General features: G+C 44.1%; 2 protein-coding genes across 4 annotated transcripts in view; one reads left to right on the top strand and one right to left on the bottom strand.

Annotated features, from left to right (window-relative positions):
• Positions 1-1,450: 1,450 nt before the first annotated feature.
• Positions 1,451-4,926, top strand: dut (deoxyuridine triphosphatase). Its single transcript, XM_080760351.1, has 7 exons — positions 1,451-1,674; positions 2,333-2,489; positions 2,841-2,932; positions 3,223-3,267; positions 3,386-3,460; positions 4,226-4,296; positions 4,434-4,926. Exons 1-7 carry the CDS (start codon positions 1,554-1,556, stop codon positions 4,488-4,490), a joined length of 618 nt encoding a protein of 205 aa, XP_080616477.1. The 5' UTR covers positions 1,451-1,553; the 3' UTR covers positions 4,491-4,926.
• Positions 4,927-5,727: 801 nt separating this feature from the next.
• Positions 5,728-23,673, bottom strand: part of fbn1 (fibrillin 1) — a 79,462-nt gene continuing 61,516 nt past the window's right edge. For all 3 annotated transcript variants that reach the window (XM_080760061.1, XM_080760060.1, XM_080760062.1), the window contains 17 exons: positions 20,855-20,980; positions 18,228-18,380; positions 17,989-18,051; positions 17,386-17,502; positions 17,076-17,195; positions 16,849-16,971; positions 15,811-15,942; positions 14,660-14,785; positions 13,439-13,645; positions 12,868-12,993; positions 12,418-12,540; positions 10,625-10,741; positions 9,105-9,233; positions 8,900-9,019; positions 8,090-8,321; positions 7,547-7,730; positions 5,728-7,411 (listed from right to left, as the gene is read on the bottom strand). In XM_080760061.1, the coding sequence (XP_080616187.1) occupies positions 7,031-7,411; positions 7,547-7,730; positions 8,090-8,321; positions 8,900-9,019; positions 9,105-9,233; positions 10,625-10,741; positions 12,418-12,540; positions 12,868-12,993; positions 13,439-13,645; positions 14,660-14,785; positions 15,811-15,942; positions 16,849-16,971; positions 17,076-17,195; positions 17,386-17,502; positions 17,989-18,051; positions 18,228-18,380; positions 20,855-20,980 (2,579 nt within the window). In that variant the 3' untranslated portion in view covers positions 5,728-7,030. The remainder of the gene's footprint in view (positions 7,412-7,546; positions 7,731-8,089; positions 8,322-8,899; positions 9,020-9,104; positions 9,234-10,624; positions 10,742-12,417; positions 12,541-12,867; positions 12,994-13,438; positions 13,646-14,659; positions 14,786-15,810; positions 15,943-16,848; positions 16,972-17,075; positions 17,196-17,385; positions 17,503-17,988; positions 18,052-18,227; positions 18,381-20,854; positions 20,981-23,673) is intronic.

Below are 23,673 nucleotides of genomic sequence, written 5' to 3'. Positions count from 1 at the left end.
CCTGAAACACATAAATAAAATAGAAAATAGCAGGTGTACAAGCTTGTATATCTGCTATTTTTATTTTTATTTGGAGGATGTGATAGTCCACGGTAGGGACACTCTGTATGCAGATTAAAACACTAGTGTCTCCAAAAGATCTCAGTTACATTGCCAGTCACTATGTGTTGCTACATGTGTTGACATTGAGATACACAAGAAAGAAGAAAAAGAAGCTTGCACAAAATAATGATTTGCCCATATAGGCATTGTCTAAACGACTTCTTCTGCTTCAATAGTGGTGGCTTCATTGTTTGAAGAAAGATTCATGTGATATTTCAGGGTATGATATAATACTGTATTACAAATGTGTTTATCTATTTCATACTATCCTGTTTATATTTTTTTAAGAACATTTTACTCAACACACCCCTTTGTGCTCAAGGGTCAAACACATCGATCCTCTGTATATTTTATTTTTGTCTTTCTTCCTATTTAAATAAAATGTGCGATTTTCTGAAACAATTTAGAGTTTGTCTGTTCTCATATGGTACCTCTAACACATTTGTCTGTAAAATATTACATTAGACTAGTAGCCTACATAATGTATGTAATAGGTTTTGCCACAAAGCCAATCATGAACGAGCCATCTTGTCACAACTCCTAAGCTTCCACAACACCCGCGACAGACACACTGTATAAATCCACATCATCGTCTTCAATTCCATTTCCAAGTGAGTATGTGTTCCTTGTTACAACTCACTACCTTCAGTGGCAGATACAACTCAACATACACACAGTAGATTCACTTCAGCCTTCAATTCCAAGGCCAGGAACAGTCACTGAACAATAACAGTATAACATCAGCCACCCAGTCATTGTGGTCCCAAAATAACAGCAATAGTGCAACACCTTGAATCACATTAATATACACACACAGCTTACAAGCACCAGCAGGAAAAAATAAAGAACATATAAAACAAGGTTCCTACTTTGAGCAGTCTTCTACTTGACATTGTCAGTTTTGTATGTGATGGCCAGGGTAGACTCGGACACGCCCTCCAACTCGGGTCACCAGGCTTTCTCTCCAGTCGATCTCCATCCTCCATACATCTGGCATAGGCCTACTGTATCCTGTCAAAACATACAGTACACAACTTCACTCACTGAACAATGAACATGTTTAATTTCCAGCCAGTCAATAGGGTAATTATAGGTCATGTTTGTTTTATTTTGGATAAATTCAACAACAAACACTCAACTTGATCTGTAATTTGTATAACGATATGGCTCAACAAACTACATTGGGATTAAACGGTTTTAAATGTCTTGATGAATTGAATACACAGGACCACAATGGAAGCAAGGCTTTTTGCTATACTTTTAGCACCATTGTCATACCTGTTGTAGGCTTTACTAAAACAGCCGGACAGCGCCCTCTGGAGTCACTCAATACACTGGGTCACTGATATTCGGTGCAACATATTTGTATATTTTTTAGCTCTTGTCTTTAGTGAGTATGGCGTTAAGCCATGGCTGACTGTAGCATTTAGCTACAGACAACAGAAGGCAGTATGGCGCTCTTGTTTTACAGGCAAATGCGGTTGTCATGGCGTGCTTCGTCTGTACTTGCTGCTCAAAGGTGTTCACGAAGGATGTTTCATGTCCAGATGCTCGCCCAGCGCAAAGGCAAACGTCAGTGAGGCTAGCATGGCTACATTGTAAATGTTGACCGTTTAGATGTGGACTGGCCAGAGCCATAGTAAGACATGTGGCTTAGTTCTTAAGACTCTGACTCGGCGTGAATGTGTACGTAATGCGTGTGTTTTAGACTGGCCTTAGTTATAGAGGAGATAAACATTGTTTGGTAAAAGACATTTCGATTGATGTGACGTGTTCTGTTTATCTGTCACGAAGGCAGCTATTGTCTCGCGAGAGCTCAGAGCTGCCGTGGCGCTTGGCAACCGGCAAGCGGAAGTGTTGCCATAGATACCGTACAAAGTGTACTTTTCTGAATTAATACTTATTATTTGTAATAAGTAGTATAATTATTTGTCTATACTATAAGACAACATTCTAGTCAAAGTAAGTGTAATTGGATAAAGGGCTAAATAGTATACGTAGTGAAATGTACACGCAAAGTAATAAGATTCGTGTTACTGTTTCGGGGAGGAGCAAATAGCTTTGGCGCAACTTTTAACCCGGGAAATTCACATCATTCACAATCATTCATAAAGAAGACAGGGGAGCACCGAGCACAGCAGAGAGACATTAGTCCTTCTTCGGAATTATCTGTTCTTTATTCATTCAGAATACCACTGATACAAAAACCTTGCCGATATGCCTTCTGTAGAAGTTGATGTATCTCCACTGAAGAGGAGCAGGACTGAAGCGACGACTCAGAGTGAAGAAAATGTGAAACCAGCTGTTCTGAAATTCGCCAAGCTCTCTGAGCACGCCATTACACCAACCAGAGGGTCCCCCAAAGCAGCGGGCTATGACCTGTACAGGTTGGTAACGATTCAGATGAGTGCAACTGCAACAGCAGCATGTGTTTATTGTCTGTCCACCCAAACATTAATTGAATTAATTCAAAAGTGTCATTTTATTTGCTATATCTTCGTCCTGTATTATGAGCTGTGCCCATTTGTAACATGCTGACAGGGTCCCTCAGTGTTCCTCTTATATAGGAATAGGACACATGACATTAATAATACACTCAGAGTTACAAAACAATTGCATTTACTGATGTAAACACAGCCAAACCCTTTGTTGTAACTAGCATGAAAACTATAGTAGGTTTAGTTTTTTGCTAGTTCTTGGAAATGCATGATTTGTCTAATATTTTCTTTTCAATATAGTGCATATGATTACTCAATTGGACCTATGGACAAGGCCATTGTGAAGACAGACATTCAGATAGCAGTTCCATCTGGGTGCTATGGCAGAGTGGGTGAGTGCTACTTGATAGACTGAAGTTGGGTAAACATAATGCCTCACTCACCAATAGCTCTAAAATTACATTATTGTGTAATGTGCATACCGGTACATCATTTTTAACCACAGCAAATAGTTTGGATTATTTGGGTGAGACCATTATTTTATTACACATTCTGTCTCACCTTGAATGTATTTGAAGACAATTTGTGGCTATTATAAATTAAATCAAATGTTTCAAGTCGCAAGTAAAAAATGTTATGGCTTACAACGAGTTAAAATAGTTTTTCTATCATTCCCTCCCAGCACCCAGATCTGGCCTGGCTGTAAAGAACTTCATTGACGTTGGCGGTAAGTTGCGAACAGTTCACATTAAGTACTGTACTTGCAATGTTATGAATTGGTTTATTTCAGCATGTTGTACAGTTGTACTCATTTTTGTGTTTTATTATTGTGTAATTCTCCTTAGCTGGAGTTGTAGACGAGGACTACAGAGGGAATGTTGGTGTTGTTCTCTTCAACTTTAGCAAGGAGACCTTTGAAGGTGAGCTTGCCTTGAACATCAGTGACTAAAGCTTTCCTCACTATATTGTAGTATGCAAGTAGTATGCAATATACTGCAATGTAGTGCAATGGTTCTCAACCAAATTCCAGGCCGTGATCCCTTAACATTATCATAAGATCATCCAAACTTTAACCTTGAATTAGGGGTGCTCTGAATCAGGCTTTTTGGGACCGATGATCTCGGTCGCCTTTAGTTTTTTTCTGGATCGGCCAATACCGATCTTGTGCGGAAGGGGATAATTTGAATATTTCCCAAATTATTATATGTCTGATTTATTATAATTATTAGCTGTTCCTGTGTGTGGGGAGGAAGGGGATAATGTTTAGGCCTGTCACAAAGATGCAAAGTGATATTATACTAAATATCTGAGTTTTATAACACTTAAATGGTATAAAAGATCGGTTTCTCCAGATAGGGTAAATCACGATCGAGTGTTTTGGAGTGAGTGATCGATCGGAGCACCTCTACCTCAAATACAAGAACCGCTGCTGGGGAGAGCGGTCTGCAAAACAAAAGTGGGAAAAGAACACGGAAATAAGCCTTTCACAATGTACTGTATACTGACTGGTAGCTTATTGATGTGACTACTACACATCGAAACATTCATGGTGTAGTGAAGTCATAGTCCAAAAGGTATTGATATAGTACTGCTTCTCATTCCATGTTGTACTGTCTGTCATCAGCACTGTAACATTTATGACAATAATTAAGTCTGTGTTGCCTTTGTCTATTCTTGTCTACCAGTGAAAAAAGGTGACCGAGTGGCTCAGCTGGTATGTGAGAAGATCTGCTACCCAGAGCTTGTGGAACTAGAGGTAATCTGTCATTGATTTATAAATTGTAAAACATTTTAATGAGGTTACTTCCATTCTGCAGTTTTGTTGCATACTTTTCAGAAATGTAATTCTCATGCTATCGAGATCTCATGGTGCCACGATTCTATTTGTTTCAGACTTTGGATGAGACGGAGCGTGGAGCCGGGGGTTTTGGCTCTACTGGACGTAACTGAGGTTTCAAATGTTACATACCGTAGCTGTTGTACAAAGTACACTTTTCTTTCCACCATGTACGATCCCTGTTTGAACTGTTACTGCCACTTTAATTGTGTTAATTCAAGACTACTGTCTGGTTAACTGCTTTCCTGTCTGAAATCCATAATGTACCAGGAGCAAATTGTGAAGCCTGCATTTCCACCAGGGGGCATTGTAGGACAAGGATTGCATCTTTGCAGTCTTGAGTGTCGTTAGTGTGTCTAGTCTGGTGTGATCTCATCTCACAGCCTGTATTATGAACTCAGTCGGTTTAACTGCATAGTCAGTTTTACCAGTTAAGAAGACATTGGGATATGTATTATGATGCACTTGACTTGCATGTTAAATCCGAGTGGCTCTACAGGGCATAAGTTACATAGCTGTTGTACAAATAAACTTTATTTTTCAATTACGGTTCCTGTTTTTTATTAATGTTATATCAAAAAATTCCTACCTTTTGCTGTTGTCTTCAAGGCTGTTGTCTCGTGTATCTGTATTCTGTATGTATCTTGTTGTCAACTCTAGTGTGATCTCACAGCCTGTATTATAAACTCTCACCTTTTAAAACTTGTTTTAGAGGTGGAGTAAGGCCATTTCTTTATTTTATACATTTGTTAAAATAAGTAAACAGAAATAGGTTGGGATACCAATTTCATCTCATCAGGACTCGTACAGGATAATGATGTGGAAGGGACACAATTGGAACTTTTAAGCTAATAAGTGGGTACTCTCTCCTGATTGGTTGAAATTGGCACCAATCTAAAAAAAGTTCTGTTCATTAAAGAGATGGGGAGACACTGCCAAAGACATCAAGAGCTGCCAGCCGGCAAATTAGTGCTGTGGGAACTAGCCTCGGAGACCACATTAATTTTCCTTTTCAAAAGGAAACAAACACATGGGCACCAGTCACGAGGACATAACATACGTGGATGTATCCGGGATGACTGGAAACGGCGAGGTAGGGCTCGTCTGAGAACGACCTGCATGGAGACACGTTACTGAACACTAACAATGATCACTATCAGAATATAGAGCTTTAACAATAAACGGTTTTTTAACAAAAAAAACATCACGTACACTACCTGTAATATAGTACGTTTGACCAACTAAGGCAATGGGATGGATTATGATGCACTTAAGACTGTAGGCCTACACCACTGTTTGCCACCAAACTGATATAGTGTGGACAAAGTTAAGCGAAAGTACAGCAGTGAATACATTTACACCAAAATATGTTTTTTATTGTGAATTTACAACTAAACCCTCACTGATGTGAACAGAGAACACAGACGGGTGTCTTAAGGTTGGTCCGTGGCGATGCAGCACTGATTGGATTTGTGAGAGAATGTGTGGCCATGACGGCCTCAGTGCATAATCATGAAGGCCCAGGTTCGGCATCATCACAATGTGTGTGCAGGTGTGTGTGTGTGTGTGTGTGTGTGTGTGTGTGTGTGTGTGTATACACAGTTTACAAAGGAAGTAGTTGGTCATTATAAGCACCATTACAAACCCCTCCAATTCAAGGGGCTTCCTATAGTTTACAAATGCTTCATAGATTAAAAGTGGCATTGATTATTACAGTATAAACACACTTAATTTACATGTAGTATAAAGGAGAGCAGACAGGCTATGAAGCAAACTTTTGTTTTGGTTGCAAAGACAAATTAAATCTTTAAAGATTGACGGGATTGCATATCTTTTCTTTTTTGACTACTGAGTGTTTTTTCTGTTTTCTCTTGAGTAGTACAGTGCATTCAGAAGTCTATGTGGTTGTGTTGCTAGCACCAGTAAATATGAATAATTCTAGTCAGTAGGAAAGATGGAAAAGCATGGTTTAAATATGCTGAAGGAGTCATTCAAGCTTAGATATGTCTACGTCTTAATAGTAAAAGTGGATTCCTCTCTTTTCCCATTTTATTTTCTTCATATTCACTGCAAAGGAACAGTCACAACTGATGGATGGATGTCCAGTGGATATCTTGGTTAAGTCGTCATTTAGTGTATGGGGAGAGGAAAGGAAGCCACGTAAGACTATTAGGACTCACCCCTTTTCTCTACCTACGCAGAGTGGTGTAACCTTGGCATTGGAAACCTTCTGCAGTCCATGTGCCCTACAAAGTGGTGCCTGATTCCACATATCATCGTACAAATTCAACACCTACTCTCACAATCCTTCCACTCAGCACAGAGCACTCTACACACAGCTGAAGTTGTCGACTCTTTCTTACTGCCAGGTTCAGCTGGCATTTTTAAACAAAAAAAGCCACGAGAGATTGCATCTATGATATGTAGAATCATCTTTGGGAATCAAATGATACAGTCCCCCCATTCCTCCCGTTGTCTCTTTGGCGGCGAGCTCCTCTCTACTAGAGCGGGTAGAAGTTGTCCCGAGCCAATGACCCAGATTCAAAGATTCCTCTTTCATCCCATTGACGTGGACGCAGCGTTGAGGGGAATTGGAGCCTGGCCTTGGATCAGTGGCTGTGGGCGACATCCGCCTGTCTCAGTCCTGTGGTGGTTAATGCAGGATGATCTGCACCCTCATCTTCAGTACGTCTCCCAGCTGTCCTGTGAGGTAGTCTTTATCATGTTCGTCCTCTAGCTCAGCCAGCTCCTGTTTCCTGTAGAGGGGCATGCTGCTGATCTGTAGGACGTAGGCCCCTGGGGGCAGGGCTTTCTTCTTGGCCATGTGCAGGTAGCTCACACCCTCTCTCTGGTTGATCTTGAAGTAGCCATCATCGTTGCCAAAGTCAATTGCATAGCGCACATGGTCGTTGAGGGTGGACAGTGCAGGCGTGAGCTCCAGGATGCGGTCACGGCTGCTCAGGTCGCTGATGTTCAGGTGGATCTGCAAGGTGTCCTCGATGTCAACACTGGCCAGGCTGACCTCCTGCTCGGTCTGCCACAGAGACACAATGATTTGTGAAAAGTCATACTTGATCTAAGCAGGTATTTATCCTGACAGGTGGGCAGACAAATTCAACATGAGGATAGTACTGTGTACATACAAGCAGGTAATAAGTAATAGTATTACCTGTGTATCTCCCTCAAGTGTTGAGTTGGTGCTTCGACGTTTACGTCCTTTCTTAGGGTACCCATTGATCTTGCACTCGTAGCATGCTTCAGGTGATAGGGAGTTCTCATCTGTCAATGGTGAGTCTTCTCCTTCTCCAATACTGGAGCCAGGACCAGAAAAGCCCATACCGGTGATGCAGTGACTGAAACATAGACATGGCCATCAATTATAACTATGTATTTAGCACTGTTTGATGACTGTACATGAAGACTGATAAGAGTAGGAGAATTCTCATTATTGTACACAGTGATTAACTGTCATTTATAGCCTTTCTAGTGAGGCCACAGAGCTCTATCAAATAACTTTGGTCAGCTTGTGTTTACCTCTAGGAGCCGCTAGAGGGACATTTAGACTAGTCTTGTTGACGGTTGACTAGTGTTTTTTTTATATGCAGTTATATAGTCTTGGCTAATGTGATGCTTGGATTTCCTCATTGGGATCAGTGTTAGTTTACCCATTAACACTGATTATTTTACAGCGTGCACAGGCTCACTCGCATACCCTTGTCCCGCACGGAAGTATCCAGGTGGGCATCCACACAGGTATCCCCCGTCCGTGTTTGAGCAGCCGTGGTTGCAAGGGTTGGAACTTGAAGAACACTCGTTGACGTCTGCGCACCCGCTACCGCCCTGCTCATAGTTGAAACCAGTAGGGCAAAGGCAGCGGAAGCTCCCCAGGGTGTTATGACACGACGCACCCCCACAAATATGGCTGTTCTGACACTCATTCTCATCTAGAACAGAGGAGGTCAAACGGAAGTAAACACATAGACAGACGTGACGTCATCCCAGCCAGGGGAGCGGATACAATACTGGGAAACGCTGGAGTAAATGTCATAAACATGTGAATACATAAAGGCAGAACTGTAGCTGTGCTTTCAAAGGGCTATTTCCGCACGCATAGTGAGGAGTATTTCTGTTTGGTGGCACCTAAGAGGAATGATTCTCAGCCTTTTTCCATTGAAAGGAACCCAGTTTGAAACATTAGGCCACCACATTTGATATGATTTTGTCTCTGCATGGGTACTCCATTCTATTGTCCATTCTGAGATATGATTCCATAACTGTCATTGAAGTACATGAAGAGTAACAATAAAACTCAAAATAGCCATTCTTGTAAAGTATGTTCTATAATTGTACTTACAAACATAATAATGGTGAACTTGAACTATTAATCAATCAATTAATTAATGTTGCTGAGGGCTCCACTGGAACCACCTGGAGGACCCCTATTTTCATAGGTGGGATATAACTTCTAGAGGAGGGGAGAATATTTTATGAGATGTGAGAGAAAGTGTGTGGTAGCACTCACCCACACACTGGTTCCACTGGTAGTGCTGCAAGTACCCTTGTGGGCAGCTGCACCGGTAACCTCCTACCAGGTTCTGGCAGCCATGTTGGCATCTGTGGCTGCCATCACACTCGTCCATATCTGTCAAAGGAACATACGCACATTAGTAACTAACTATTCCTTATAGTTGTGATATATATAGTCGTGATAGCAGTGGGATACTGACCTTCACAGGACTGTCCATTAGGGTCCAGTGAGAAACCTCGCTGGCAGTCACAGTTGAAACTTCCTGGACTGTTCTGGCAGACACCGTTGGAGCCACAGAGGTTGGGGTCACTAGAACACTCATTGTTGTCTACAAAGAGAGGAAGAAATGCTGATTTGAGGCCAACTAATCTACAGTGTGCCTCAGAGATCCCAAACCAGCACTGGAGTTGCTTTCTTATGCCTTACATGGCAGAGCTAGTCTTTATTCCAAATAATATTGTAAAGTCAGTATGTGTTAGATTTGGAATGTGAGTAAAAAAAAATAATATATATATTACATCTTTTGAAGCTGACAAAGAACAAATTGTTAGTTACAGAAACAGGGTAAGGAAAGGGGTAGTCCTGAAAACATACCCTACTTTATCATCCATTGTAAAATTAATGGGACCATAATTTACAAAAACGCTTAAATCATGCAGTGGGAAGACGGCTTGAAACTAGCAAATGAAAACATACATTACATTCTTTATACTTGGTTTTATATAGCTTATTAGCTTAGTAAACCTTTGAGCTTAGTAAAGCATTGACTCCAAATAGGGGAATGCCGGAATAGGGGAATCAGCGACACAAACATTAATTGGAACTGCAGCGCTTTCATGACTTCCATATTGGCTTCATATCCAAGAGTGAATAAATGACGCTTGATTACGTCTTTTTTGTTTGTTTTGGGGGTAAACAGTAATTGTGAAACTATATGTGTTAATTTTAGTTAACCCAAAAATGTCTCTGCATATGTGACTATTTCTAGGTATTTGAATGAGTGACGTCCAGGTCAAGCGTTTGTAACCCTCCACAATGCAATCTGCCAGATCACCTATTAGTACTCCACAAGCGGGCAAAGCATTCCTCTCTACTGGTTCGATATGAGGTCATGGGAGTTGCCTTCTGGTGTGTAATAAAAGCTTTTGGTAGCCATGGCGATCCATTCCAGCGTTCCACAACAAGGCCTTGCTAAACCACCATGACTACGAAACGGTCAAGCCTAATAAGATCAGTGTGATATCAGCCCGAGTCCATTAACTCTGAGAAAGGTTTAGTAAGGGTTAGATGGAGGCCTTTAAGCGTCTTTTATGGGCTGGCTGAGATGATGAAAGATACAACAATAATTTAGATTATAAAGGATATTGCCGAATTCTTTGTGTATTAGGCAGGGGAAGCAGGATGTGTGGGGGTGAGTTGGGTTCACATTATTTTTGTAATGTCAGGCCGCCCCTAAATAGAACTTTTGTTTAGGATATAATCATAAAGAATATTATTGATACACTGGGAATCGCTAACAAAGAATAATTTTGGTTTCAATTTAATTGAGTTTTATTGTATGTTTGCTTTCCTTGTTACTGTTTTGTGTTTTGTCTTTTGTATTGCGATATTTTGCCTTGTTTTGTGAGTGGATTTGTGGTTGGTATGTTTATTGATTACAAGAAGTATTGTGTGAGGTGTGTGCGCGCGCCGTGCGCGCGCGTGTGCGCTGTAGCTTACCAATGCAGGCCGTGTGGTGCTGGGTGAAGCCAGGGGGACATTTGCAAGTAAACCCTCCAATGGTATTGACACACAAGAACTGACAGTTGTGTTGCTTGGTGGAACATTCATCCAGATCTGGAAAAGAGATTATAATAAACAATATAGCTAAGGAACTAAGTACCAGAAAAAAAGGACTGTTTATTTTGCAACAGAGCACGTAGGAATGGATATGGTGGTCAGAGCCGTCCCGTACAGTACGTACTACAGCTCTCTGTGAGTCAAATTCCAGTCCTTCTACAGTCAGTGACCTACAAATGAACTTCCAATGAACCAGACAACGGAAACGTGGGTGGTGTGTGTGTGTGTGTGTGTGTGTGTGTGTGTGTGTGTGTGTGTGTGTGTGTGTGTGTGTGTGTGTGTGTGTGTGTGTGTGTGTGTGTGTGTGTGTGTGTGTGTGTGTGTGGAGGAGGGGGGGGGGGGGGGTGGGGCAACTCAATTTTTGATGAATAAAGATGAGAGAGGCTATAAAAAATAATGAACATTGCTTGTTTAGACTCAAAAACAAGTCTGATAAACAGTGACACAGCCAAATGCACGCGGTGGACATGGGTCCCACATTAATTAGCACGCACACAGTGAGGAAGAGGCCTGGCTCTGCCCCCACCACTAACATCACACAGTGAGGAAGAGGCCTGGCTCTGCCCTCACCACTAACATCTCCACACAGTGAGGAAGAGGCCTGGCTCTGCCCCCACCACTAACATCACACAGTGAGGAAGAGGCCTGGCTCTGCTCCCACAGTGAGGAAGAGGCCTGGCTCTGCTCCCACAGTGAGGAAGAGGCCTGGCTCTGCTCCCACAGTGAGGAAGAGGCCTGGCTCTGCCCCCACAGTGAGGAAGAGGCCTGGCTCTGCCCCCACCACTAACATCACACAGTGAGGAAGAGGCCTGGCTCTGCCCCCACCACTAACATCACACAGTGAGGAAGAGGCCTGGCTCTGCTCCCACAGTGAGGAAGAGGCCTGGCTCTGCCCCCACAGTGAGGAAGAGGCCTGGCTCTGCCCCCACCACTAACATCACACAGTGAGGAAGAGGCCTGGCTCTGCTCCCACAGTGAGGAAGAGGCCTGGCTCTGCCCCCACAGTGAGGAAGAGGCCTGGCTCTGCCCCCACAGTGAGGAAGAGGCCTGGCTCTGCCCCCACAGTGAGGAAGAGGCCTGGCTCTGCCCCCCCACCACTAACATCTCCACACAGTGAAGAAGAGGCCTGGCTCTGCCCCCACCACTAACATCTCCACACAGTGAGGAAGAGGCCTGGCTCTTCCCCCACAGTGAGGAAGAGGCCTGGCTCTGCTCCCACAGTGAGGAAGAGGCCTGGCTCTGCCCCCACAGTGAGGAAGAGGCCTGGCTCTGCCCCCACCACTAACATCTCCACACAGTGAGGAAGAGGCCTGGCTCTTCCCCCACAGTGAGGAAGAGGCCTGGCTCTGCCCCCACAGTGAGGAAGAGGCCTGGCTCTGCCCCCCCACCACTAACATCTCCACACAGTGAGGAAGAGGCCTGGCCCTGCCCCCACCATTAACATCTCCAAGCTGGATCTTAAAGGGACAGCTAGTTCACGTTTTACATTTGGGTTTGATATTGCAGCTCCCAAGGTTCTTTGATAAACTTTTTTACCAATCATTATCAGCACTACGGTTGCTCTTAGTGAGAATGTGGGCGTGGGCGTGTGCATGGGTGTGTATGTGTGTGTGTGTGTGTGTGTGTGTGTGTGTGTGTGTGTGTGTGTGTGTGTGCGTGCGTGCGGGTCTAACCTCTGCAGCTCTTGCCATCTTCCTGTAGGATGTATCCGCGTGGGCAGGAGCAGAGGTAGCCTCCCTCCGTGTTCTTACAGATGAAGTTGCAAGGCTTCGGCGCCTGAATGCACTCATCTACATCTAAGGAGAAGGACATAGAGTGTGAGGTGAACGGACGGAGACAGAGATAAACGGAGAGAGAGAGAGACCTGAGAGTGCCTTTGATCTCATTGCCAAGAAATTCCACAGGGGCAAGTGATGAGACAGACAGACATAGGTTGTATTTCTCAGACGAGAGCTCGGGCCAGTCTGCACATAGGCCAGTCTGCACATAGGCCAGTCTGCACATAGTTTCAACACTTTACTAGACTGTAGGAATGAGAGAGGAGGGAGCGTTGGGGCTTGGTGGAGGAGGAGGACGACTCTGTAACGTTACAGTAGGTGACGGTTAATGAGACTGAGCCTTACCCACACACTGCGAGCCGGTGATGTCATTGGTGTAGCCAGGCTTGCAGATGCAGTTGTAGGAGCCCAGGGTGTTGATGCACTGGCCGTTCTTACACAGGTTGCCCATCACACGGCACTCATCAATGTCTGAATGCAGAGAACGTATTAGTAAATGAAATGGAACGGCATAACTGCCTGGATGGAAACAATCATGTATAATAGGGTTTAATTGGACATCTACATTGACATTTAAATATCTGATTCTTAAGCCATTTAGAAAAACCCAGTTTTCTATGTCAGTCGTCAGTCCTCGATTAAAAAAAAATAGCAGACCTACAAGCTCGTAGCGTGCCACTCGGTGGCGCGCTATGAGCTTGTAGATCTGCTATTTTTTCAATAGCTAAATCATAACATAATGCTAACACCATAAGGGGTTCCCGCCCAAAATGGGTTAAGATATCCAGTATCACATCATTGAAAAACCTTAAAGTACGTCTTATTCTGACATTTAATTATTAATGAACTGTCTTTGCGTGCAATGAGAAGACAATAATTCCATTGTTAACACAGACTCCTTTGCTCCTATAGATACCTCTGCCATCGGTGGTGTATCCAGGGCCCAGGGGACACATCTTCTTGTAGTGCGTGGTTCCACGGAGGGGGCAGAGCTCACAGTTTGTGCCCCAGCCCCTGCCTCCGTCGCAGCAACACTCCGACTTGGTCACCAAGTTCCTGTTGCTTGAGGTCATCTGGCACAAGGTGGTCAGCACTTCCGTGAAGCAGAAGCCCTCGCGGTTATCTAGAGGAAGGAGAGAGCGAGGCGGACAGGAGGTAGGGTGTGTGAGATGGAGTAAGAGAGAGACAATGAGACAACAAACACAGAGTGAAAAGGAAGGGGAGGAAAACGAGACCACACAAAGGGTTGGGGAGAGTCACAGGGACAGGATGAGGGAGTCCATGAAGGAGTTAACATTGATGACATCCACTAAGTGCTTCTCATACTTTTCCCATCCTTGTTGACCTTTCCATCCTCCCACAAAGGATCTGACCTCAGAAGCAGCCAGACTGGAGCAGATAAACCGAATGGTTCTATCGCCACTGTCTGTGTCCTGGCAGCTCAGAATATTATGTCACCCTGGTCTTTTGTGTTTACTTAGTACATCACGTCTAGTCTACGCCAGAAGTATACATTCAGATTAGAGAGCCAGTCCTCTGCAGGGAGGTCCTAGCCCCCTTATCCTTGTATACACTCAGAGAAAATAGTTCCTAACTGTGCCATGATGAAAAGAACTGCTATGAAATGGTTGGCCTTGAGCATTACATAAAAGAAAAACCCATTTCCCAAAGTCTGCTGTAGCAGGAAACCCCTCCTGATAATGCAGGGGTCAGTCAAAGAAGTTGTGAAACAGACCTTGATATACCGTATACAAAGAGTTAGTGGTTCTCAACCTGTGGGTCGAGACCCCCAGGGGAGTCACCTCACGATTTACTGCATGTAAAGTAATCAACAAACTATACTATAAAAACTGGTCAAACATTGGCCAAATTGTCAAATAAAATAAGCATTTTGAAAATAGCTGATCACCCAGCTCAGCTACCACCTATTTTCAGTTTCACAATGTTTATCTGTGGAAATGAGTCCAACTAAATCTAACGCCTCAAACCCTACAATTCCAAGTGCTTGTCAGGAGAGGATCCCCAGTGAAAATACGATTATTTTGGTAGAGGACCTCTGACATACAGTAGAGGACCATGCATAGAGGCTACGGAACTAGTATCAGTGATGGAGACAGACAGAGAGCAGTGTACTTACCTATACACTCGGTCTGTGTGGGGTTAGCGAGGTATCCCTGGTCACATCTACAGCGGAAGCTTCCTACAGTGTTCTCACAGCGGCCGTTCTTACATACGCCTGGTTTGGCGGAGCACTCGTTCAGATCTGACACACGCACACACGCGCACACGCACACACGCACACACACACACACACACACACACACACACACACACACACAGCATAAAGATACAATGGATATGTTTGCCGTAGTATAACTTCTGTTATATGTCAGAGCCTAGATAATAACTATCAATTACTATTACCAGCAGGCATGGGATAATATTAACAACAGCTTAAAGTGTGAAGCATGTTTATGGTCATGCTAGATGTTTATCTAATACATCATACATACTGTATAGTAGAGGTGCTTTCCAGAGCTGGCAGCCAACACCATTAACGGTGCCAACATATTCATGTATACAGTAGCAGGCTCTCCAGCACTCATACTGTACATACAGTACTATGGGAGGCATATTAGCCACTCATATACATACTGTACTATGGGAGGCATATTAGCCACTAGTATACAGTACTATGGGAGGCACATTAGCCAATGTGTTGACCACCATGATGAGAATGTGACTACTGATCTGATCTGTGTTGTTTCCGTCCACTAAGGGCCGATTCATACTCCTATTTTAGAGCCGAATAAAAGTCGGTTCGGTGCTGTAGAGCCTACAATTTGACGTCATTTTAGGTTTGACGAGCCGAAATCATTTCGGCACTACAGCGCCGAAACAGCGGTAAAATAGGAGTATGAATCGGCCCTTAGACTATGACGGAAAATGTTCGTCGACTACCTTTTTTCACTGACGAAAAACTAAATAAAAACTAAGCTATGATGACTAAAACTAAGACAAAATATATTGACAATTTCGTCAACAAATAAAAACTAGACTAAGATGTTAGGGTGGGACTAGTGGAGAACATATTGTTCTTGGTTGTTGGGCTCGGAAAATAGTAGATCTATGAGCTCACGATGTGACACGTTGTGAGCTTGTAGATCGGCTATTGTCAGCATGCAACCAAGTGTAAAGTCAGGCGTTTCGTAATGCCTGACTGATTGAATGGCCATCGAGGCCCGCCAAAATACATTTTACTGGACATAATGAATGATGAAGCGTTACCAATGCAGCCCTCTCCGTTGGGTGGGCGAGTGTATCCGGGGGCACAGATGCACATATATGTGCCAATGAGGTTCTTGCAGGTCATCCCTCGGCTGGCGCAGTCATCTATACCGTCCTCACATTCATTCTGGTCTGTTAAACAAGACAATATTGTACACTTAGAATAGTGAAGGCAACTCGGGCAACCCAATCATTCACCCAAAGGGTTCACTAATGGTGATACTTTACTGACGCAATGTAGTGTAAGTCTTACACCTGAGGACACAAAGAATAATGTTAATTTCTAAGGGATAAAACTGCTGTGCAGTAATAGAATGATAATACACTGTAAACCCTTAATATGGATTATCTTTCAATAACCCCACTGATAAGAGTGAATTATCCCTCACTTGTTTTGGGGCAATCTTTGAATATAACATTTGCATTGGCACTATCAACCTACTGTAGGAACAAACGTCACTCCAGCAGGTGTGAGAATCCATAGGAACAACCTAAAACTGAGTAGACTTACCAGCTGTGTCAGTCAGCTGATAATCGTCGGATCCTTTACCACAATTAACATGTGATGACAGATGCTTGTCAGGAATATACACGCGCTACACCGCCATGTATTCTGAACATCCCCCCTCCCACCGTGAGCTCTCTAGTGTTATAGCTCTGAAATGAGATAGCCGGTGGTCTGTTTGGAGCTGAAATGTAAACAATGATGCTATAGACTCTGAGACGTTCCTCCTGCCTCGGCCCCATCCTTCCAAACACCACTGGTAGCCATGGTTTCTCTGGCTATCAGGGCGTTCTGCTGGTGTAAACAATCACTTAGCAAATGACAGTTGCCATGGTTTCATCATCGCTAAAAGAGTGTTTAAGTCGAGCCGAGACAAGCATCCGAGGAGTGTCTCGCAGATATAGTGCATTATGTAACTTTATGGAGGGGCCAGTCAGTCGTCTTTCAAGTGCTCTGTCTGTAGTATGCCAACACGTCTTCCCAGTAAAAGTCAGACCCTGGCTGATACAGGGGAATGAGTGGGGCTCTCGTACCTTTGCACATCCTCTTGTCATCTCGCAGCACGTAGCCCGTGGGACATTTACACTCGTAGGAGCCCACCACGTTGATGCAGCGGAAGGCACACAGCAGGGGATTCTGGGAGCACTCGTTTACATCTGAGTGGGAGACAGTGGAGAAGTCAAAGCTGTGACCTCTGACAGCTAATACGCACGCACACGCTGCATGGTCCGTCTGAGAGAGCCCACAGAACATTACGTACCTTCGCAGGTCATCATTGGGCCAGGTTCAAATCCGTCATCGCATGCACACTCAAACGATCCGACCACATTAGTGCATGTGCCATTGCCGCACGGGTTTCCAATGTCACACTCGTCGGTGTCTACAGTGGAAGAGAGGCATATTTAGCATGTTTGCCTCATTAGAGGAAAGCTTTGTACAGAGAAATGAGAATTTCGTGTCTGTGTGTGTCTGTGTGTCTGACAGACATGACAGATATGTTATGGAGGAATCAGTGTAAAAAAAGAGAGAAATTTGTGAGAGATGGAAAGACAGGAAGAGAGTAAACTGACCTTCACAGTTTATGAAATCTGTCAGTCGATAACCCAAAGGACATTCACAGCGGAAAGAGCCATCTGTGTTGATACACTGGCCATTGACACAAGGGCTGTTGACACACTCGTCGATATCTACAATTAGAGAAATGCACAAAAATAAGCAACAAGCATACACATACGGTGACATAGCACAAAGTGTCGTTTTGTTATGGTGTATAGTCTACAAATGCGTCTGTGAGTCTGTCAGGGGAAAATATCGCAAATCGCTGGACCCATCAGCAGCAGATATTTGTGCATGCTGCCAGTATGCCAAGGGAGTACCTGCACAGTACATGTGAAGTGAAATACATGTGACGTCGCCAGTCCACTTCTTTTCACTTGACAGTGAAACGTTTCACAGAGAGGAGGCAATGCAGAGGAACACAAGATCCCTCCCAGTTCTCCTCACTAAACTGGCAGCTTGACCAACTTGCAGGAGTTGCAACTTGTGCAGCAACAGAGAGTGCCCTACCCACCCGGCTTCCCACCCTCCAACCTTGTGTTCGCTTCACGCAGATGCCCACAAAGTGTCGTCTTTTTTAAAGATAAACAACATATAGTGCAAATCAATAAACATACCTATAGGATTGTCATCTATCCCTGTTCGATAGCCCTCATTAGGACAGAGAATACGATAGGCCTCTGGAACACAACACATGAAAACATTAAGAGATCAATAATACATAATGACAACAAAAAAGTAAAAAGACATGCAGGATGTTATGAAGCTGTGTGCTTTTGTGCGCCTGAAATTGCACACATTGACCCCAGAGTGTCTCTGAGAGTGTACGAATGTGACCCTGTGCTCCTCCACCCACCTTGATCCTTGCTGGGGCAGATCTCACAGGGATCCCCCCAGCCCTGGCCCGGCATGGCCGTGCAGCAGCACTGGTCCTTGGTGGTGTTGAGGGGCTTCGGGGCCTGGCAGCGACCGTTCTCAAACTTGGTGTAGCAATAATTCTCGCGGACGTCTAGGGGTCGAATTGTAGGGTGTAGGAGAAGCCGAGAAAAGAGAGAGAGAGAGAGAGAAGGAATCAGAGAAAGCGTTGTAAAGCAAATGAACCCTAGCGTCCCTAATTATTCTGGACAAGTAATAATAGGCAAACATTCGGCAAAGAAATAGGCTAAAGTAGCCTAAATCCACAGTTGATTAGCTATTTTAGCTATTTAGCATAAAAGGAAGTATATATATATCTTAAGAGTTTATGATAGGGCTGTATTTTGCATGTCTTAAGTACTAGGTCTTATTACTTAACTTAAGACCTGGAGGCGTGGTCAATGCTCTTTGGGCACTCAGCATAGCCAAATGGCATTGATCACGCCTCCAGGTCTTAAGTTAAGTAATAAGGCCTGGTACTTAAGACACGCAAAATACAGCCCTTTAGTCTCCCTGCAGCCAGTGCTTGGCGTTTGCCAATCTCTCTCTCTGTTTCTGTGGGTTGTTTTTCGTCCTAGTCGGGCACTATCTTGTAATGAGAAGCATATGGCTGCACACTCTAACTCTGGCCTTCCCTTAACTCAATACAAATAATCTGTCTGACCCCCATGGATCTCTCTCTCTCTCACGCACGTGAGCGCACACACACACACACACACACACACACACACACACACACACACACACACACACACACACACACACACACACACACCTGGCCGAGGCACAAAGATCACATGCATGAACACCTGGTGCTGTGCAAAGAATGTCAAGGAGTGTCATATTACTTTCCCCCATGAAACTGATTTGTCAGCCTTTCCGAAATAGAGATTTATGTGTTCTCTGCACAGCTGTTGTGCAAGTGTGTGTGTTTGTGTGTGTGTGTGTGTGTGTGTGTGTGTGTGTGTGTGTCAGTATAACTTAAAGGGTGAATATAATTTGAGATGTATATGAATCTGTCAATGACCTTACAGTTCTAAGGTTTATTCAGAGAATCTCGACAAAAGATATTTCAGATGTTCAGAACAAGGAGGGTAACAATCTAAGGAAACACAAATGAAGGTGTTTTCATTTCAAATCCGCTGCTGAGTCAACTTACACATTAAAATAGATGAAGTCATTAGTAAGTAGCTAAGTACTAATATCGTTAAATATGTGTATGGTAGAGTTGTAAATCCTTAACCAACTATTTACAAATATTTAACAAGACATTAATAATTCATTAACTGACAGTTTGTGCATCTAATTAACGGATAGCTATTCTAATGTGTTAAATGTAATGGCAAGAAAGGTGTGAGTGTGTAAATAATATCACTATGTTTTTGGGGGGTTTCACGATGTTATCACTATGTTTTTCTAGGATTAGTAGAAAATTACTATGTTCCTACTCCAGTCAGACTGTACCAAGAATAAACTATTGTGCATTGTTTTCATAATGCAAAATAAAGATATTATTTATATTTATGCAATGTAGAAAACCATACACCACAATGCCCCTAGCCAGGAACTGTTTGAGCCTGCAATGCCATCTAAAGCCTGCATGGCATCTGTGGCACGCGTCTTTCGCTGTTTCTGAGGACAATTCAAAATACTTGACTCAGGAAAAGTAGTTTTACACATTATCTAAAACAAAAGATATAGAGTTAAAAATCTTAAAATTCAATGATTGATTGAAAGATTTGCTCAAAGTGAATCACAGACTTCCGACAGAATTCTGCAGTGGAACTATAAGCTCTTCAGCTGTTCAGTTCCTCTTTTGTCACCTCAACAATCCCCCCCCCCCCCCTTTAATCCAGCTGCAGGAGAGAAAAGAAAAGCAGGAATTGTAAACTGCCTCACTAAACTGATGATGTCATCATCTCGGTGTTTGGAGGGGGAACTCCCTAACATGGGTCTCTGACTGTTCCCCCACCCACCCGCCCCAAACACACGCACGCACGCACGCACGCACGCACACGCACGCACACGCACACACACACACACACACACACACACACACACACACACACACACACACACACACACACACACACACACACACACACACACACACACAGAGAGAGAGAGAGAGAGAGACTGAGGAAATGGAAAAGTGATCTGTTCAGAGCCACCCTTGGCCTCAGTGAGCCAAGCAGCAGCAGCAGCAGAACCAGCTGGAACAGAACAGTATGTGCCGTGTAGAGAGAGCAGAGCAGGCCTGTGTGCTCACTGACTGACTGACTGACTCCTCATTCTCCACTATAAAGACACACAGACGTAAGGAGAGGTACAGTAGAGCAGCGCTGATGTACTTCCAGGCTGTTTGACCTATAATGGTCCATAACGTGGAGTACGAGATATGCACTCCATGCAACGTTGCCATACACGGCACGGCACTGTACCAGTTGCATCGTTGCAGTAAATCACATACTGCAAATGCATACAGTATGTACAGTAGCAGTGTAGCTGTCTGTCTGTCTCTCAGTCTGTCTCTCTCGCACGCACGCACGCACGCATGCACACACTTACCCAGACATCTGCGTCCTGAGGATGAGAGCTGGAACCCCTCTGGACACAAACAGGTGAAGCTTCCTTCAGTGTTGGAGCACGTTCCGAACGTACAGATCTCGGCTAAACTGGAGCACTCGTCGACATCTGACGCACAGAGGGAACAGAGCCAGTCAGCACTTTAATCGTCCCCTTATGACATCAACTACTAGCAGGACACTGTACTAACTGCTAAGCAAATTTGACATACTGTGGGCTGTCATCCGTTTTCCAGCTCTGAGCGACTGATCTCACAAAACACAGAAGGCTTTTCACAACATAACGGTAGAATTGACTTGAACTATCCCCAAAGTTCTCCTTTAATCATACTGCAGCTTTCTGTTCACCAGTGTAACCATTAGGGGAGAAAAGGATACTTTCTCTAACACCAACTTAAATATTGCAATGGTCCAGTGAAATATAGTCTGGCTTTTCACATGAACCCCCCTCAGTGAGTCAGCATCTGTGAGTCAGCATCTGTGAGTCAGCATCTGTGATGGTGGCATTATGCAAGTGATGACCTCACAACAATATATTATGAGCCTAAGTGAGTTTGATTAAACAGAACATAATCCCTCTACTGGATGGAGGGATGAGGCACCATCTTGTGAAGGGTCTCATTGCGTGGGTGGAATCTGGTCTCAATCAGAAATGTAGTCTGTAGGGTTTGTGCTAAATGCTTTCATTTTACACTGCGATATGTAATAAAAATGACCGATGCTTTGTGACGCACATAGGTCATCATCAGGGTGGGGATGACAATTATGTGGAATTTGGACTCCATGTCACCAGTCCACCCATCACACGGACCAGCTGCTACGGGTACCGCTAAGCCTGTTCCTCGCCCTGCTTCCAGGAACAGAGCGTGGAGTGGGAACGTGATGAAGTCTGTCGAATATCTCTTCATCAGCCCCCACTGTGTAAACAACCCAAGTGCTCTGGCCTGGCTTCTCTCCCACGTGCTAAAGGGGAGAAATGGGGCATTCTGTAGTGGCGCTGGTGGTGTGAGGCGAGGAGGAGGAGGAGGAGGAGGAGGAAGGAGTTGGAATGGAGTGCCTTAAACTCCTCTGGTGAACCTCAGCAGAGCTGGTCATGGCTGTCATTTGCGTTATGTTTCACATGCATGGTTGCGTGTGTGTGTGTGTGTGTGTGTGTGTGTGTGTGTGTGTGTGTGTGAGTGCATGCGTGCGTGCGTGTGTGCGCGTGCGTGTTTTTTGGTGTGTGTGTGTGTGCGTGTGTGTGTGTGCATGCACGCATGAGTGTGTGCATGTGTGTGTGTGTGTGTGTGTGTGTGTGTGTGTGTGTGTGTGAACAACTGCGCGCAAAGTGGTGTTGGGTGAAATCAGCCCTCAGCTATATCTCCGAGAAATATGGGAGGGGATGAGGGAGGGAAGCCTCCCCCAACCGCTCCCCTACTGTGCGGGGTTTTTCCTTACTGGGCAGGGTTTTTCCTTTTCTTTTACATGACTTGGGCGTGTTATAATGAAGTAGACTCTAGAAAAGCATTCCAGCAGCCAGCTTGTAGCATGCCTCGTTAGGCAATAGACTTTCAATCCATACCTCCTGGGTTGAGTGGGTTCAAATCCTTTGCGGATAAAGTGAAGTTTGCTTTGGTCCGACATGTGTTGCGACGTGCGGTTATGTTTAGGTTTGGGGTTTTGGGGTAGGGTTAGTAATAGTAATGTCCCACATACAGTACATGTTCACCCACATGCGTTGTGACGTGCTTGCGGTTATGGTTAGGTTTGGGGTTTTGGGTCGGGTTAGTAATAGTAATGTCTGACATACAGTACATGTTCACTCGTGGCTTTGTGTGGTGCCACTCAAAGTGACTACTGGGTTGGGCTTGCTGGATGCATGTTCCAACCCCTAGTATGTCTGTCAGAAGACGTTGAGGGGTGATTTCACCGACATGCACTCGAAGTGACCTGGGTTAAGAAAGGCCAATATCCGGACTGTTTGCATTTGTCACGTTATCTCTGACAGAAATGTTCTTTTTTTAAGAAACATTTCACAACGATACAAGACATATAGCTTAAAGTATGTCTGGCTATGTATGCCAAAAAAACCTTTTTAGCAAAAGGCCGATGCACACCTCAAAAGTCTAGTGACAGGTGCGTAGGGCAATAAAGCATACTTAAAAAGGTTATCTTTGAAGAACAAAGAAGGGTCCCGCACACTGCCAGAAACTTGCCAAAAAATGTTGCTCTTTTACAAAGAGCAACATTTTTTGGCAAGTTTCTGCCAAAAAAACCTGACATTTTTAAGACTAATTTGTCTGAAGCGATAAAGAGAGCGGTACGTTTCAATTTGTCATGATGTCACCAGGAAGACGTGTACCATGTAGTGTTAAATATACCTCAGTAAAAGTGTGTGAACATTTAAAAATAGAGCCTAGCCGCTGGGGTATAAAGCTGTCAAACTATAGTCACTTAGCGAAACAAATTCATATACCATTGATTTCAAACTCAATACGTTGAAATCTCTAGAAAATATTCTACATGTTGTACCTAGTGGAATTCCTCTCATGAACTAGTTACAACGAGGACTGATCAGATATACTTCTGGCTACACATACGTCCTAGAACGAGTGAAGAGGGGAGGGATTGACCCCGCAAAAACTGATAGTACGTTTTAACAGCGGGAGACCTTAGAGACCAACGGCGAGCGTCGCTTGAATTTCATTGGCTATCGCCCAATCGTCTACTATCGCCGGGCGACGTTGCCCAAAAGATGAATTATTTCATCTACATCTGTGGTTGTCGCAACAATACTTATACGCCCCGAAATACCCGTATGTG

Source organism: Protomyctophum bolini (assembly GCF_963924005.1).
Source record: "Protomyctophum bolini genome assembly, chromosome: 1".
NCBI classification, from domain to species: Eukaryota; Metazoa; Chordata; class Actinopteri; order Myctophiformes; family Myctophidae; genus Protomyctophum; species Protomyctophum bolini.
This window is presented reverse-complemented; position numbering and strand designations above follow the sequence as displayed.